Genomic DNA, 18,417 nt, shown 5'->3' with positions numbered 1-18,417 from the left:
AGTATAAAGACAAGTATTAAAAAAAGTATAATCGTATCAAAAATTTAATATCTTAAAATTAGAAAAATCCATCTTAAAATTAATCGTATAATAAGCATATTTGAGAACTTTTTCCAAACAGAATGAATTCGTAAATCTTTATGAGCCTAAAAATACAAAATTGAAGTAATTTTTCAATTGTGTGAAAATTAGATCAAAAATTGGAAAGCAGAAGTTATTCTTTTTCACAAAACAGTGACTTTTCTCCATGATGTTGCTCTGTGCTATTTTCATTATTTCCTTATGTCTCATTTGAAAAAGTTTCGTAGATGGTGTTGGTTAAAAATATATAAAACTAAACCACACTGACAAGAATTTCTTTTCCACCCAGAACAGATATTTTTTTTCTCCAATGCCCACCTGGGTTGACATTTCGTGAATTCAGGTGTATATAAGATAAAGTTGAATGACAAGGAATTTAATTAATATGCAATACAGTAAATAAGCGAAGAGATATTTTATAAAAGCATTTAATGAAAAATAATAACATCGAAATATATGTTTTTGCGAAGCGTTCTATTTACATATCTGAATGTTGCCACCTTTTTATATGAAAGTTAAACTATTCTCTGCTGTAATAAAATTAAACTTATGCGAACCTTACATGTATTATGACAGATTTCTGGGCTACTATTTCAGGGGCACCTTATTAGGTGGGTCAACGTTGCACCCACAGTAAGGACAGATAGTACAGAAAATGAAAGAATATCCATGCGCCTTGTCCAGGATTCGAACCCAGAACCTTTTTGATGCAAAGTCAGTTCCGTGACTCTTACACAATCGCTTCTCACACTATTGTATTGATATATTTTGGTTTGGCTATTTTGATACAATATTAAAAAGCACTCCTTTTTATGGCTATAATCGCGTGAGTTGATGAAGATATTATATCTTTTTTCCCCCAGATTTTTATAATTTTTCTTAAAATTTTTTTTTCGCTTTTTTCATTATTCTGTAATTTTCCCATGTTTTCTATACATTTTGAACTTTTTTTTCTATGAGTTCTATATACTTATAGCTTATGCGCAGTAAATGAAACTTATTGATTTTCTTAATTTTCTTCGTTTTTTTATTTTTTTCGCTTCGTCCTTTTTGTATTTATTTTCAACATGATATTTACTTTTTAATTGGAAGATTATCATAAAATATCTCCTTTCTTACTCTATTTTTTTTAAATTATTATTTTGTTACAAACTAAAAAAAATATTCTCCGAAGTAAATAATCACGTGCTAAAATTCATTCATTTCTCTAATTTTTTTACACTAATTTTGTATTTTATTTCAGTTACGGTGAGAAATGGAAATCAAGACGAAAGTTGTTGACACCAGCGTTTCATTTTGAAATTCTGAAAGATTTCTTACCAGTTATCAATGAAAAATCGATGCTTTTGATAAAAATATTCGAAAAAGAGGTTTACAAGGACTACACGAGTATTTTGCCGCCAATAACACTTTGCAGTTTGGATATAATTTGCGGTGAGAAAAATACACAAGGTGACACTACGAAATGAATAAAGTAAAATTACTTTAACAAAGCACAATGATGGGTACAGAAATGGACAGCAGATTTTTGCCCATTTCTTTACCTTTATTTGATTTATTCACGTTGTTTTGTTTTATTTATGCAAAGTGCAAAATATACCTTATACTTACTTGAATTCCCTGCTAAATGTTTAAATTTAATTTCAAGATTTAATTTATTTTATGTTTTAAAAAAGACCATTATAAAAGATCTTAGGAATAAAATATTGTTATTAATAATATCTTAATGATTTGATATATTCTACACGTCTTTCTTAGCTCCAACAAGAGCTAAATCCTGGAGATTGGTTTTCAAGAGATGATCCTCCCTTACACTTGAAGTTTAAAATTGAAATGTTTCGTTATGATATGTCCTGATCTTTGTTCTTTCTATATATCTCATAAGTGTTTTTTGATGATAAGTTATCCTTAAAAACTATATCTGTTCCATTATCGGAATATGAATTCAATACCCAATTTAAATTTCAATTGCGAATTCTGCGTCTAACCATGATTCGCAGTGTAATTTAATTGGATACTTGCGAGTGACGTCACGCGTGTCTGACGAACCTGATTGGCTCCTGAATCGACAAATGTTATGTTATACCTACGATGGCATCATTGTAGGTATAACTAGAGCCCCTGAATTAGACTATAGTAGCCTTAGGTATAACATAACATTTGTCGATTCAGGAGCCAATCAGGTTCGTCAAACACGAGTGATGTCACTTACAGGTATCCAATTAAATCTTATTTACATCATATAATAAGGCATAATCACGTCACTTTTTCTCCTGTTGCAAGTACTCAATTACGGTTTTTAGTGCTGTCTGATTACGACTTCAATATTCGATTAGTTTTCAGTTTATACAGAGTGATTTATATTTTTAGTGTTTCCTGGTATGCATCGTGATTTTAGAAAACAGCAAACATCATGGTGTTCTTGAAGAAATTTTATGACATAAAAAAGATAAATGACTTAAAATTATTATTACTTGCTACTCCAGTATTAATGATAAACATGATTACATCTGTAACCGCTTACAACAAATTTTCATGACATAAAAAGACAAATGACGTAATATTATTATTAAAATTATTATTGCTAGTTACTGCTGCTTTAATGATAAACAAGATGACATACATCCAAAATTATCTATTTTTTAAAATCTTATTTTACTTTTTATGTTTTAGAAACAACGCTTGGTATTAACTTAAATTGCCAAGAAAATAAAGATTCAGAGTATGTCCAGGCAGTTAAAAAGTAAGTTTTTAATTTTTCCTCATATTAATAATGATAATATTTACATTTAAACATGGTTTTATATACAAACAAGGTGTTTAAAGACAAGTCCTTTGCGGTAGATTAATTTGCTGTAGTAGTCTGCAAGTCTAAAGAAATTTTAATGTAATTTTTAAAGAAAAAATTTTTTGGAATAAAAGAGTGCAGAATTTTCCTGCGCTTATACTTGAATAAACACGATTGTTTAAAGTAAAAAAGTAAAGGTCTGAATATTTTTACCCAGATAAAATTAGTTGCTTAAGTAAGGAAAATAACTGTCGTGATTTTAGTTCCTTTAAAAAATAGTTAACTGAACTTTAAAATCTAACATAAATTGATCCCTAAAAATAAAATTACAAATATTTTTAACTATTTGCTTTCGTCTCCTTGCATATAATGCATAATAATGTATAATTTTACTCCATATGCAAAATATAGGGGACTTTGTCCTCAGCTTCAATAACCAATTTCTGCGACTCGGAATATTTTTGACTGCTTGACGGCAAAATGCAAGATTGAAATTAAAAATTATTCTTATAATATGTCCTAAAAACTTGAGAGAATTATTTAGAACAAATTTTAGAGCATATATGGAACCCCTGATTTATGTCCTGATTCAATTGAAATATAGTTTACACCATAGTTATTCTTAGTAAAAATTTCAAAATCATCCTCAAAATTTTCTTTTTTGATTCTCATCTAATTTTTGGTAACTAAAAGCACACGTTAAATACTTTTTGCTAAAGAGATTGCATAGCGATAGCGAGAAAAGAAAAGTCTTATAGCTATTCTAAGTTGTTATTTTGTATTAATTAACTTTATAAAAGTACGTATAATTTTTAAAGTATGCCTCAACAATTGATATTAAACGTTTACCAAATATTTTTGTAATAAAATTTTTTACATTTTATAATAACATATGCGATCACTTTATTTTATGTTAGTTATGTTAGAACAAACAATTTCATTTTTAAGCATTTAATTTCGAGTAACTAAAATAAAATTAAGAAGAAAACAATTTTGTATAATCAAAATTAAAAATATATTAAAAACCGAAAATAATCGAAAAAAAAATTCCTGATAAATACACCTAAATATAAGAGATAATCAATTTACCGGTAAATGTCGCTACAATTCTTATGAGTTATATGCTAATGGCAGCTAAAAACATTTGGATTTTTTTTTGCTCATTAATAATTTTTATGTTTTTCTGACAAATCACTATGTGTAAAATGGTAAGAAAACAATGACCTTTTCAAAATTTTTAGAAATTGTAAGAAAAAGTAATCTATTTTAGATATATGAGCTTTTCATACATTAAAATGAAGTGCGTTATCCTCTGTACTTAATCTTACTTGTAAATTGTTTATTTATGTTTAGCATATATGTCTCCTACCCCTGTGATGACAGAATTATATTTGAAATCTTTCAACTCTTCTAGTGTGTCTGATGAATTAACCAAAAGAATAACAAGCGTTATTAGCTGGTATGATTTTACATTTTTCCTAACCAAAGGAAGAAGTATCAGAAAAGATTTGACTTTATTACATAGTTTCACTATGTCTGTAAGTTATCAATAGAAAGTAATAATCTTGACTTAAAACCATATAATATCAATGCTTTTATTTTTGAATGAATTTCGAGCATAAGGATTACTGAAGTGATTTATAAATTATTTCTTTTAATGTGGATTGTTTAAAATTAAATTTGTCTTTTGGGCAATCGAGATTTTAATTCATGTGCACATTTTATTGATATAATCTCTTTCGTGTCATAATCCTTTCTTGGCAAAAACTAAGGCAGAATGCCAAATAGAAAAAAAATGCTGAAAATAGTAAATTAAAATAATTTTCTTATTGAAAATAATGCATTTACAGAGAACTATTATTTCATTCAGTTCAATTACTGTGTTATAAAAAAGGGATAAAATAGTAATTACATAAACGCATGACCTAATATGGTCAAGTACCCAGTCCCATTTTTAGGACTCAATATTTTACATATTTATTGCCGTAGTGAAAATGCCAGGCCAGACGACGTGGAAAGCATTGAGCTGTTACCCCTTTTATAAAACTTCCACATCACTATCAACGAAGAAACTCGACAGATTTAACGTGAATCTAGCAGCGTATACATACCGATTTATTTGTCAGCTGCCAGGATCGAACTTATTACCCCAGCTTCAGCCGACTCCGTCATCGAGGTGCTCAAACAACAGTTAAAATAACTATGTAATTATTTATCTTAATTATGTAAGGCAAATGGGTTGATGTTTTAATCTAATTTACTCCTATATTTTAATTTGAGACTCATGGAACCTCATACAGTTTTCGTAGACCCTTTCATTTTGCGTACAGAATGCAAATTATTTAGATATTATGTATCCAGTCCATATCTAAACAAAACACCATTTTATCCGAAGTCTTTTGCATTTATTTACAACTGACGAGTATATTAATAATTGGAAGTAACAACTACAGCATTTGTTAATTCTGATTGTTATATATAAAAATACTATCTGAGTAATTAAACTAATTCGATGAAAGCATCATCAGTGAGAGAATATTTTTTTTTTTACATTTGTTATTGAAACATATTAAGAATGAAAGAAATTGTGGCCTGTTGTAGCGGGGTGAGAATATTCATAAAAATAATATCCATAGCGAAATAGTTTTGCATAAGTTTCTGCAGTGGGAGAGTGAATAATGTTATAATGTTTTTCTAATTTCAGTGACATCATAAAAAAAAAAAAAAACTGTTTAGGATACCAACTGCTGATTGACAAAAAAAATAGTAATATAGTTTTAGAATTGCCAGTTTCTGTTGTTGGACTAATACCAATGAAGCCGTTGCTGTAGTTAATCATAAGACAATACTGGAATAATTGCGGAACAATCATACCAATGTTGTTTTAGCAGAATTGAACAAGATTCAAATTGGTCAGTTATTATACTATTGGACAGAAAATAAAAAAACATGCTAATAAATTTTTAAGAATTGTTACTTCTGAGAAATGTCAATGATTATATTTAGAATATAGCAATGTATGATGCCAGACATGTATTAGACTATTCAAAAAAATATATTTTGCATATTATTGAGAAATGACATGAAGTTATTACCCCTTGGAAGAAAATGCTCATTAGTCCATCTAAATTTATCAAGTGAGATATTTCTTACTGTTAGTTAATAACAATGTTACTCCATTGTTGTATTTTCTTTTTCCAACTATTTCTTCCTTTTATTCTTTGTTTCTTCTTTTCAGTTTTTCTTTCTTTAAATTTTTTCTTTCTATTCTCTCTTTCTTTCAATTTTTTCCTTCTATTCTTTATTTCTTTCATTTTAATTCTTTCTATTCTTTAATTCTTTTTTCTGTTTCTTTCTTATTATGTTTTTACAGAAAAAGTATTATGTGTTGTGGGGACAGTAGTTATCGACAATGCCAACATTCATCTATGAATGGCATATTTCTTACTGTTAGTTAATAACAATTTTACTTCATTGTTGTATTTTCTTTTTTTAATCATTTCTTCTTTTTATTCTTTGTTTCTTTTTCTTTTAGTTTTTCTTTCTTTCAATTTTTTCTTTCAATTATTTCCTTCTTTCAATTTTTTCCTTCCATTCTTTATTTCTTACAATTTTCTTCTTTCTATTCTTTAATTCTCTTTTCTGTTTTTTTCTTATTATGTTTTTAGTGGGAAGAGTAGTTATCGACAATGTCAGCCTTCATCTATGAATGGCATATTTCTTACTGTTAGTTAATAACAATGTTACTTCATTGTTGTATTTTCTTTTTTTTTGACTATTTCTTCCTTTTATTCCTTGTTTCTTTTTCTTGCAGCTTTTTTTTCTTTCAATTTTTTCTTTCTATTCTCTCTTTCTTTCAATTTTTCTTTCTATTCTTTATTTCTTACATTCTATTCCTTAATTCTTTTTTCTGTTTCTTTCTTATGTTTTTACAAAAAAGCATTATGTGTTGTAAGGAGATTAGTTATCGACAATGTCAGCCTTTATCTATGAATAGGCATCCCACCATAGAGCCGAGTCAACGTGCCTTATATACCAGTGAATTGGAATTACATTTTTGCAGTGGTAGATACACTACAGTACAACCCCACCAGAACTATATCTGTGATAAAATTCGACGAACGGATACCACTAGTTGATTCATTTTTGTTTTGTGAGAAGCCAGAAGAGCTGTATTAAGATCACCGCACTTTTTTAGTGCTGATCGGGTGAGCTGTATTAAGTTCACGGTCGTGGTCGCTCCTGTGTTGCCTATAGCAGTCGAGTGTACACGTTGTGTGTGATTGGTCGGATTTTATCGAGATTGTGAAGCAACAGCGTCAGGAGGACAATGTCTCAGTTACAAGCAGCAAGTCAAATGTGAAATGTAGACCCTCCATCGAAATAGGCGTGCTCAAATCGTAGTGAGGGTTTCTGCCTCAGTAGGCGTGTTCACATCACGTAAGAAGGTCACCAATGTGGGGATAGCAGTTATCGACAATTTCAACTTACATCTATAAAAAGGTACCCCGACATAGAATCGAGTAAACATATCTTATATACTAGTGAATTGGAATTACATTTTTGTAGTGGTAGATACACTACTCGTGTTAATAATATTAAGCAGTAACTTGAATTACAGTGATTTATATGAGATTTCGCTTATTCATTAGGTTATTCAAGAAAGAAAGAAAGATATGTTGAGAGGGGAAATTGAAGGAAGAGATAGAAAGAGGAAACCTTTAATGGATCTATTGCTGCAGCACCACATCGAAACAAAAGAACTTACAGAAAAAGACATCAGAGAAGAAGTCGATACTTTTGCATTTGAGGTATATGGGTGAATACAACAATTGTTATTTTTTCTTTCAGTACACATTTATTTTCTTAAAATACACCGTAATTCCTTTTACACAAACTGCAATCTTCCTTTACTAGTAAATATCAGTTGTTGCTACATACAGGGTATTCTGAAAAAAAAATGTTTTAATAAATTTCGTACACATAGTGTTAAATACGTAGAGTACTTATAGTTTAAAATAAAATAAAATTGCACATTATTTGTAGTAAATTATATTTAAGAAAAAAAAAGGAATTCAAAGCTCAACCAATCAAAGATTTAAAACAGTCACATATTTACACCTAAAAAATAATCATTACACACGGAGAAAAAAATTACAGTACTGAAGCAAACTTACAGTACTGAATAGTAATGACATTTCTTGAAAAAAAAAACTTGATTGTTTTCTTTAAAACTATGTAAAAGGGCGTAAGAAAATATTTCCACATGGTCATCTTTCAACGAATATTCTTTTATGTATTTTTTATTTCGCTAAATGTGGATGGAAAAAATTCTGCTTGTAAAATACTTCTTCGTCTAGCATGTCGATGGCTTTAATAACAGCCACTCACTCACTTCAGACGTAAGACCGACATCTTTTTTTTCTCTTCTCAAGTACTTGAATAAAACGAGCATTGAAACAGAAATAACTACAAATATAGAAACGTGCACATAACAAATATAGAAATTGAAATATTTTAGACTATAAAAACTGAAAAAGAATAATTATGATATTTTATTTCATTCCTGCTTATTTCGAATCTAACCTAAACATTAAAAATGATCATTACTAAATATATCATGTCAAGTATGAAATCATAAAAATTTTTACATTTATAAATTAAATACACTTAATGAACCGGATCAAACTATGGTAAAAAGTACTTGCGTCCTAATTATCGATACTTTTTAATATGAAATTCATTTTTGTAGTAGAATTTTGCGGAACGAAAAATCTGATGCACTGCAATTTTACTGTAATGTTTATTGTAAAATAACTGAATCATTCTATTTAACCTTACTGCAAAAATAGGGTTTAAAGTTTTACAAAAAAAATGAATTTTACGGATGCTGCAAGAGTGTCAGCACTTTTTACTGCAATTTTATCAGGAATTTTTTTCAGTGTGCATGGATGAATTCAAAACTAGCATTATTTCTTTTTAAGGGTCATGACACAACATCTTTAGCTATGACTTGGGCTCTCTACTTTATTGGCCTCTATAAAGATGTACAAGCAAAAATTCACGAGGAACTAGATCAAATATTTGGCGATGACAAAGAGAGGCCAGTTACAGCAGAAGACCTGAAATATTTAAAATATTTGGAGTGTGTACTAAAGGTAAAATAGATTAAGTTATATTAATAACAGTCATGGTGGCTCAAGGGATAAAGCGTCAGCCTTCCAACGAGGTGAACTGGGTTCGAATCCCAGCGATGTCTGGGCGATACGAATTAAGCACCCAGCTCTCACCAAAATGGTACTGTGGTAAAATACCTTCAGTAGTAGAAGGATCATGAGTTAGACTTTCCTTGCCATCCCGCTAATCGTGGGAGGCCTTCGTGGTTTTCTTATCCATGTAATGAAAGTAACGGGTTAGTTCCACCAAAAAGTTCTCCAAAAAGGCAAATTTCATCTAATACTTGATCCTGGAGTTAAATCTGGAAAGGAATTATTTTCGGTTTTTGTTCACGTTACATATATAAGTTGTTTCGTAATCTTCATGCTTAATGGAAATTTTTGGAATTTTTGCCAAAAATGAAGTTAAAGTACTACGCGTTGTCGTTCACAAGTTGATATTCAGGCAATGAAAAAAAAAATTAAAACGCTACTGAAAATTGTCGAATCATTAGTGAAAAAGGGGGAAAGAAAACTTCAAAACCAATTTTATTGATATAAAATTTAGAAATGAATCTGAATTCGATTTTCCTTAAACATTTGTTCGTTTGTTTCTTCACTTAAATATCAATCTGTAGTTCTTGATGTGTTTTATTTTTTTAATTCATAATAGGCAATGGTTAAAAAAATGTATATTACAGGTGGCCGTTGGTGATGACTCTGAATAAAATATAATTAAATAGATTATTTTTTATTTTACTTTATAATTGTCATTGAGCAGCCGACAAAATTTTAGGTCTACGACTACTAATGCTCAACTCCGTAGCCTTGTAATTTTGAACACAAACCAGAAGACAAGCGAACTCCTATATAAAGTATTGGGAGAAATTTACCTTCGTGGAGGACTTTTTGATGGAACTAACCCGCATTTGCGTTACATGGAGAAAAAGTTTACGAGAACCTCCCACGGATAGCCTGATGGCAAAGGGACTCTAACCCACGATCCGTCTCTACCACTGAGGATATTTCACGTCAACACTGTGGACAGTGCAAGCTTAATGCTGATTTGTATCGACCAGCCATCGCTGGCATTCGAGCCCGGTTCACCTTGTAGGAAGGCGAACGCTCTATCCTCTGAGCCACTGCTGCTCTCACATAGATAATTAAAATAATTACATTGATGTCTACATTTACTACATGTTTTTGGCAGGAATCTTTGAGACTCAATCCATCTGTTCCTGTTATTGGACGCAAAGCAGATAAGGACATGGCGATTTGTAAGTTACATAATTTTTTAATATTCTTTATGTAATTTATTTTAAGTTTTCATTGCCTTTTTTTCTATTGCTTTTGTTCACAAAATCAGCTCATATTCTTTAGAATTTTTTAAGATATTTGCGTTGCTTTCCTTCGAGTGATATGTCAATTGAAACTTATGTGTTTTAAAAAAAATTCAAAGCATGCAAGTTAGTTTTGATTTTGCCCCTTTTTTTATACAGAGAATACCTCTTATTTTTGAAATTTTTTAAAGAAATTTGCATTGCTGTTATTCTAGTGATAAGTCTATTGAAATTTATGTGTCTTATAATCATTTAAAGCCTATAAGTTCGTTATGATTTTACCCTATTATTTCTTTTCTTACAGACAATCTTATTCTTTGATTTGTTTTTTAAAAAAATGCCTGTTTATCATTCTGAAGAGAATTCTATTAAAATTTATTTGATTTTAAAAATCATTCAAATCACAAAAGTTCGTTTTGATTTCATACTATTATTTCCTTTCTTACGGAGAAATGCTCCTATTCTTTGCATTTTTTAAAGCAACTTGTATTGCTGTTATTCTAGTTATAATTCTATTCAAATTTATATGTTTTAAAAATCATTCAAAGCACAAAAGTTCGTTTCGATTTTAGTATTTTCTCTAAAGTTAAATTTTGTGCTGCACATTTTCTGAGGATAAAAAAATTTCTGCCTTCCAAATTTCTGGGGATAAAATTTTTTTTTGTTCTTATCAAGAGGGTAATATGTTATTATCGGTTCTGTGAGAATGGGGCTGTCTTTTCTTCATAGGCAGTTATAATTTCCGAAATTCATTTAAGCAAACTATTTTTTTATATTTAATTTTGTTATCACAGCTTAATTTCTCTTTTTCATGTTAGAACAGGAAAATAATGATCACATACGTGCGTAAGTTTTCGATGTTAATGTAATTGTAAGTGAATGCGAAAATAGTTATCTTTCTAGTATTTTGTGATATCTTTTATTTATTGTTATTGGTAAATAGCGGTAGAAATAAAAAGAGTAAAAATGACTCATCAAGTAGGTGAGTTTGAAGCCGGCTAAGTGCTTCTGAGAGAAGCATTTCGAGGACGTTTACTTCCTGTGCACTTAACATAACAAAAAATGTCCTCTGAATAAAACTTTTTCCTTATCAATTATTCATTGACACCATCTCGAAGAAAAGTAATAAAATGTATTGTTATCTGCTCTGAATTGTAACACTGTAAATTTAAATAATATGTATGTCATGGGCAACGCAAATAATTGGGCATTGCTTATAATGCCCGGGAAATTTAAAAAGTGCCCAAAAGGATATGACAAAATGATAAATTATGTTGCAATTATGACATTGCCCGGTCATTATGTATAATGCTAAAAGTCAAGTGGGCAATTTGTGTCACACACAGCCACAGGGTGTCTTGGGATATTCATCCACTTTTAGATGCACCTGGATAATTTTTTTTTTTTTTTTCAAATTTTTTCCCGCACATGCGCTGTATAAAGCAACTACTTCAATTACTCTTATCTGGCGCAGTTTTTATTATTATTTTTTTTAATTTTAAAGCAATAATTTCGGTATCAGTTTAAAATTGATTGGAACGCTTTGTTTAATTTTTTTTTTAAATATTTAAGCTATAGCAAAAGTGGCACTAGACCTAGTATATATTTCGGACATTTACCAAAGGTCTAGTCATACTAGGTCTGGTTAAGTGCCATTGCCCGGTATACATTTGCCCGGTATACCCTACACTGATGTTTTTTTAAGGTCAAGTGCCACTGCCCGGTATACATTTGCCCGGTATACCCTACACTGATATTTTCTTAAAGTCAAGTGCCATTGCCCGGTATATATTTGCCCGATACTCCAAACACTGATGTTTGTTCTAATCTATCGTCAGTAAGTATTAAAATATCGAATAAATGTAATTATATCCACGAATAAATTAGTATCAAATTGGATGTAATAAATATTTCGGACATTCACCAAAGCGACTAATTTGATTGTCAACATTCACCGGTGAACATTGGCCAGCCAGAATCACACCACACGCACGTGGCTGTCCCATTGCTGTCAATTAATCAAAGTGACCAAAGAAATAATAGCGATATTTATAATGACCGGGCAATGTGAGAAATTATCGTAAAGTAATTCAAATTTATCAAATTGCCGAATTTTAATGGTCATTATTCATAATAACTAAGCATTATGAATACTGACCTAAATAATTACATTGCCCGTAACATATACATTGTTCCGAAATTCATTTATAATGTTAATAATTATCTGTTAAGTATAGTAGAACGTCATGACGTATTTATCTTGTTCCTATTTGAGAACAGGTGCTTCTTTATGTGTTTATGAATGTAGCAATCTCTTTTAGCCATTTCTTATCGCCAGACATAAGTTATTGTTGAGATAAGGAACAGAAATCAAATGTGGGAGTATCACTTCATAATGACTTTTGATTGTAGCTATCGAGACATCTTTTATATCATAACTGTTGTTTTTAATAAAAATGAAGCTCATTTTATAAATTAATTATTTGACATCCAAGAAGTTTCGTTGAAAAAAATCATGGAGATATGGGTTAAATTTCATTTTCGTCTCAAATTTTACCAATATTTGTTTGCAGTTAAGTTCTTATCCAATTTTTAAGAAAATAAATATATATTAAAATTAATTTCGCATATAGTTGAGTATAATAAATGGGATTGTAGGTTTGAAAAAGATGTATTTATTAAAATATGCAATATGCGTTTGATTTAAAGGCTTCTGTCGTCATGTAATTCGAAATTTAAGTCAACAATTTCAGGATTATAAGTTATATATTTTTTCATTTATCCCCTTCAGACCCAAAGTACCCATTAGGAAATACAGGGAACCAACAACCTAGGAAAATTAATGAGTGGTAACGAAATTTTCCCTACACGGCTTAAAAAATCATAATGTTATCTTCCATTTATTTTCATAAAGTCAGTTTTCAAATTTTCACACCACTATAAACAAAAGGAAAATATTTTTAGCAGATTTGAATACTTCAAAGTATGTATATTTTTTATAATTTAACTACCACTACAAAAAAATTTCCAGATCATGCTTTGGACGCACTATATCTGGTCTGATGAGGATAATTATTGAAATAGAGCACATTACTCAATATTTAATTAGAATTAAAGATTCCGAATTCGAAAATTCCACTTTACTAAATAATTAAATATATCAGCTTTAAATAATTTAATTTTATTCAAGTCTTAACACAAGCTTATCATTGGTTTATTGTATTTATTTTTTTTAAATGTAAATTGATCATTTACAATGCCTTGCTTAAGTAGTCAACTTAGACAATTGGTCAAATTATAGAGGAAATATGTGGTTGCTTTTTAAAATATCTTTTCTTATATCCTGATATTATATTAATGTTCATATATTTCTTACATATAATCCGTGACATAAAAATAAACTGAAAAGCATGACTTTTGTTTTAACAAGACTTTAAATTTTCATCAAGCTATCTTAAAAATAACCATTAATTACCAGATTGGACTATAATTTGTTACACAACTTAAATATTAAGCTTGAAATAAAATAAATAATATGTAAGTTTAAAAAAACAAATAATACTATTTGTTGATGATGCGTGTAAGACTTGATTATAAATAATTTCTTAAAATATTATTATTCAAGAATATATGTGCATTTAGAAAGCTTAATAGTGCTTTATGCATTACAATATTTTGAGCGTAGTTTTGATATATACTTACATGACAAAATCCATGAATGGATTTTACAAATGATCAACTCAGACAGAGGTTTAAGTTAGCTTTTAATTTATTTTCAATGATACAGTGAAATTCTAATATCTAATATAATGATACAGAAAATTTCTCCGAAAAAGTTTTTTTTTTCTGGTCATCTTATGTAGAGACTAGAAAAACACTTAGACAAAATTTACCTATTTCATAGGTCAACATACAAGAAAGACAAGTCGTCAGGTTTCGCAGATTTGAACCTTTTATTATGCAAGATAAATCCGGTTCTTGATAAAGTAGGTCGATTTGGGATGGTGGTCAACTTACAAGGATGGTTAACTTAAACAACTGGTCAGTTTACAAGTATGATCAATTAGATAGGTTTAAGGATTAACTATACTACAGTTGATACAAACTGAACATAAATTGAAACAACATTATTTTTCACGTTACAGTTATAAAATTTTGAAATTTCCTATCATATTTGGAATATTTCTCAGAGCAGTTGCCTTAAAAAAATTCAATTGAAACACTGTAAAAAATTTCGGATTAAATTTCAGCAAAAAGTACCGGCACTTTGGGTGCATTATCCGTAAAATCCGTATTTTTTTTTTACCATAATTTCATTTTACCGTAAAATGCATTTTTACTGTCAAATATTATACCGCGATTTTTACCGTAGTATTTATTTCATTCGAGTGAATCAGTGGCTTTACGGTAATTATTAATGTAAAAAGTACTTAACATCAGATTTTTTATTCCGCAACATGTTCCAGTAAAAATAAATTTTACGGTAAAAATTACCGCCACCCTGGGTGCCGGTGATTTTTAATTTTACTTTTTACCGTAATTTAATCCGGAATTTCTTGTAGTGAAGAAGTTCTTTCACCATAGAAATATACTGAGATTTAAGAAATTTTTACTTCTTGTTATATCTTTAAAAAAAACTACATAATTTGTAATAGGGTTAATACATAAATCTAAACTATTTTTTATCATCTGTTTCATTTTACTAGCTTCTCCTTTCCTTTTCCCCTTTGGATTCCGCTCAATATTTAAAATGATTGCAACTGACACTGCTAATCATAGAAATTTATAATACAGGTGGTTATCCCATACCTAAGGGTGCATCCCTCATTATATGCCCATATATGATGCACAGAAATGAAGAATTTTTTCCCAACCCAGAAGTATTCGATCCAGATCGTTTTACTCCAGAAAATTCTGCTCATCGCCATCCATACGCGTACATTCCTTTTTCTGCTGGATCACGAAATTGTATAGGTATGTATCACCATTTAAGTAAATATATCAGCCAATGACAAGCGAAGTTAAAATGATATTTACTTCACTATTAAATAACTCTGTAATCGTCAAGTTGATTGACATTGGTAGTAAATATGATGCTTGCAATTAAAATAACAAATGTAATTAAATTTAGACATACATAATCCTTATGCTATATAGTTATTATTTGTAATTGTCGTTCGATATTAGTAGTATTCCCGATTACAATTCTTAAATTATGATTGCATATTACCGATTAAAACTGAAGTTGGCAATTATGGTTACTTTTAGTCACGGTTAGAAGACCGGCCTGTGTAGGGATTAGAGAATTGGCTTTGTATCAGAAAGGTTCTGGGTTTGAATCCCGGGCAAGGCATGGATGTTTTTTCATGCTCTGTACTATCTGTCCTTACTGAGGAAGCAACGTTGGTCCACCTATAAAAAAACATGGCGTAAACATGTAACATGGGGCCACTAAAGGAGAGTGGCCAGCAAATACGCCCTTCAGATGCCTGTATGATGAAAGGTTTTTCCCCAGATGAGCATTGGAACAATAAAACGTAATCACGTTTACAATTATAGTTATAGTCCTTGTATTCCATAGCATTGTACTCAACTCATGTAATCAATTACATTTTGCCAATCTGTAAAAACTAAAATAGCAACTTGTCGATGCTATTATATAAATTAACTATTTTTTTTAATTTACAAACAGTATAGGAAGTTAATGAATAATAATAAATTATAGAATAATAATAATGTATAGAATAATAATAATGCATAGAATAATAATAAATTATGGAATAATGATATATTATTCAAATTAAGTTAATGTGACATGTTCTTCTTGGGTTATTTTTTATTATTGACGGAACATAAAGAACTAAAAATAATATTTACAGTTATTAGTTTCACATCCTTATCAATTAGTTTAATTTATAGAGATACTTTATAAGAGTTTAATGTAAAGGAATATCATTTCATTAATTATATTTGTTATTGCTATTCCAGGTCAAAGATTTGCTATGATAGAAGAAAAAATAGTTGTAGCAAACATCTTGAGAAATTATTCTTTGGAATCTTTGGACCCTAGAGACAAGGTCTTAAGCACTCTTGAACTTATTTTGCGACCTCTGGAGGAAGTAAGAATAAAGTTAAGACGTCGATAAAAGTGCTTGGAATTTTTCACTGTTTCTTTGAGTTGCTGTTGCATTATTACTGTGTATAGAATGAACCATATTACTAATAATAAATATGCATTCCTTTACTATAATGACTCAACTTTAATGTAATTCAATTCAGAATCTACGGTTGCAAAAACAGAAATTTATCCTTCGGCCGGGAAGAGGACAAAAGTTCCTGTGCCAAAATTGTCACCAAAATTAATGATTGATTTTTTTAAAGCTTTCTTTATCAAAAAGTTCGAGTGACTTAAATTCTAAGATAAACTATGATTTTAAACGAAATGTATTATCTCGCAGTAAAAATATTGCTTCGACTTTAAAATGGACAGAAAGCAAAATACTATTGATCTCATAAAAAAAAAAAAAAAAAAAAAAAAAAACTCGCTAATATTGCGTGATTTTTCTACCGACACGAAATTTACTAAAATCAATGAATAATTCTCAATTTTTGGATATTATGAGTTCACGCAATAAAGAATTGGAATTACTTTTCGAGTACGCATTTTATTTCATTTTATAGCTGGCGTTGAACAGCTTACTTGATTCTGAATTGCTCAACTCCAAGGCCCTGTAAATTTGAATTCAACTCAGAAGGCAAGAGAACTCCTGAGATCAAACATTAGAGGAAACTAGCTTTTGTAGAAGACTTTTAAATAGGACAAATCCTCATTTGCGTTATATGGAGATGAAAACCACAAAAACCTGCAGCGGGTAGCCCAGTTGCAATAGGATTCTAACACATGATCCGTCTGCCATTGAGGATATTTTGCGTCAACACTGTGGTCAGTGGGAGCCAGGAGCAGAATTCGTATCAACCGGACACCGCTGAGATTCAAACCTAGGTCACCTTCTTGGGAGGTAATCGCTCTATATACTGAGCCACTGTGGCTCACCAACAACGTATTAAAAAAATAAACTAATAGCGCTTTTCATAGTAACAGTTTGAGCCATTTTAATTATTCGCTTAGAGGGTACTGACTAAAGATTCACATAACTTAACAGTCATGAATAACTGTTATGATCTTATAACAGTAATATGAAAAAACATGTTATTCCATAAAACGCCTTATTTCATATGTGAACCTTCGAAGAACATCCTTAAGAAGAAGGATAGCTTTAAACTTAGATAATTGTCTTGAATCTTTACGAACAAATCTTCAAAGTTCTTTTTTTTTCTTATTTATTTTGTCCGATTCAATTATAATAAAAATATGAGTGCACCATGATCAAATAAATCTAATAATGACGTTGTTCAGTAGTGTTCTCAATAAATTCAAAGGATTCAAGAAAATTAAACTTTAATCACCACTAACACATGATAAAAGACATATGTCTTATGGTAGCGCGCGTGATGCTCTTTTGATCATTGTCTCTGCTACCAGAAGAGGGTTTCCTTGAGGCTTGAGCAATAGTTGATAAACAATTCGATTGTAAAGAGTATCGACTCGCTCCAACGTATTATTCAAGTGTTGATGCTGAAGTCTTCGCGATTTAAAAAACAAACAAACTCTTCTCAGCTAACGGATGAATTAAAAAATAATAATAAGTGACACTTTTTTGGGCATTTATGTTGTTGTAGCTGCAGTTTGACGTCATACTAGAGCTTCACAGTTGGCTATTGGCGACGGTTTGGGAAACATCCTCGAGGATGATCCGAAGACATGCCATCGCAATTTTGATCCTCTGCAGAGGGGATGGCAGCCCTGCTTCGGTAGCCCGATGGCCTGCGTTCGAAGTAGAGCACTTTGCAGTAAAACAGTTTAGCGAAAACCAATACCGCACACCCTCGATCCCTTCGTAAACTGATCCAAGTGGTCGCCCACTCGCTTACTGACCACAGCCAGTTACATTTCACTTCGGTGACCAGCTGGAAACCGTGTCTTAATAATCTG

General features: G+C 30.3%; 1 protein-coding gene across 3 annotated transcripts in view; it reads left to right on the top strand.

Annotated features, from left to right (window-relative positions):
* Positions 1 to 16,609, top strand: part of LOC107443469 (cytochrome P450 4V2) — a 29,968-nt gene extending 13,359 nt beyond the window's left edge. For all 3 annotated transcript variants that reach the window (XM_043039900.3, XM_043039901.3, XM_071179647.2), the window contains 8 exons: positions 1,325 to 1,515; positions 2,755 to 2,824; positions 4,284 to 4,407; positions 7,522 to 7,680; positions 8,854 to 9,027; positions 10,235 to 10,301; positions 15,159 to 15,338; positions 16,353 to 16,609. In XM_043039900.3, coding sequence (XP_042895834.2) covers positions 1,325 to 1,515; positions 2,755 to 2,824; positions 4,284 to 4,407; positions 7,522 to 7,680; positions 8,854 to 9,027; positions 10,235 to 10,301; positions 15,159 to 15,338; positions 16,353 to 16,510 — 1,123 coding nt within the window. In that variant the 3' untranslated portion in view covers positions 16,511 to 16,609. The remainder of the gene's footprint in view (positions 1 to 1,324; positions 1,516 to 2,754; positions 2,825 to 4,283; positions 4,408 to 7,521; positions 7,681 to 8,853; positions 9,028 to 10,234; positions 10,302 to 15,158; positions 15,339 to 16,352) is intronic.
* Positions 16,610 to 18,417: the final 1,808 nt, after the last annotated feature.

This window comes from Parasteatoda tepidariorum, chromosome 1 (genome assembly GCF_982258835.1).
Source record: "Parasteatoda tepidariorum strain Cologne lab strain chromosome 1, Ptep-v5.0, whole genome shotgun sequence".
NCBI classification, from domain to species: Eukaryota; Metazoa; Arthropoda; class Arachnida; order Araneae; family Theridiidae; genus Parasteatoda; species Parasteatoda tepidariorum.
This window is presented reverse-complemented; position numbering and strand designations above follow the sequence as displayed.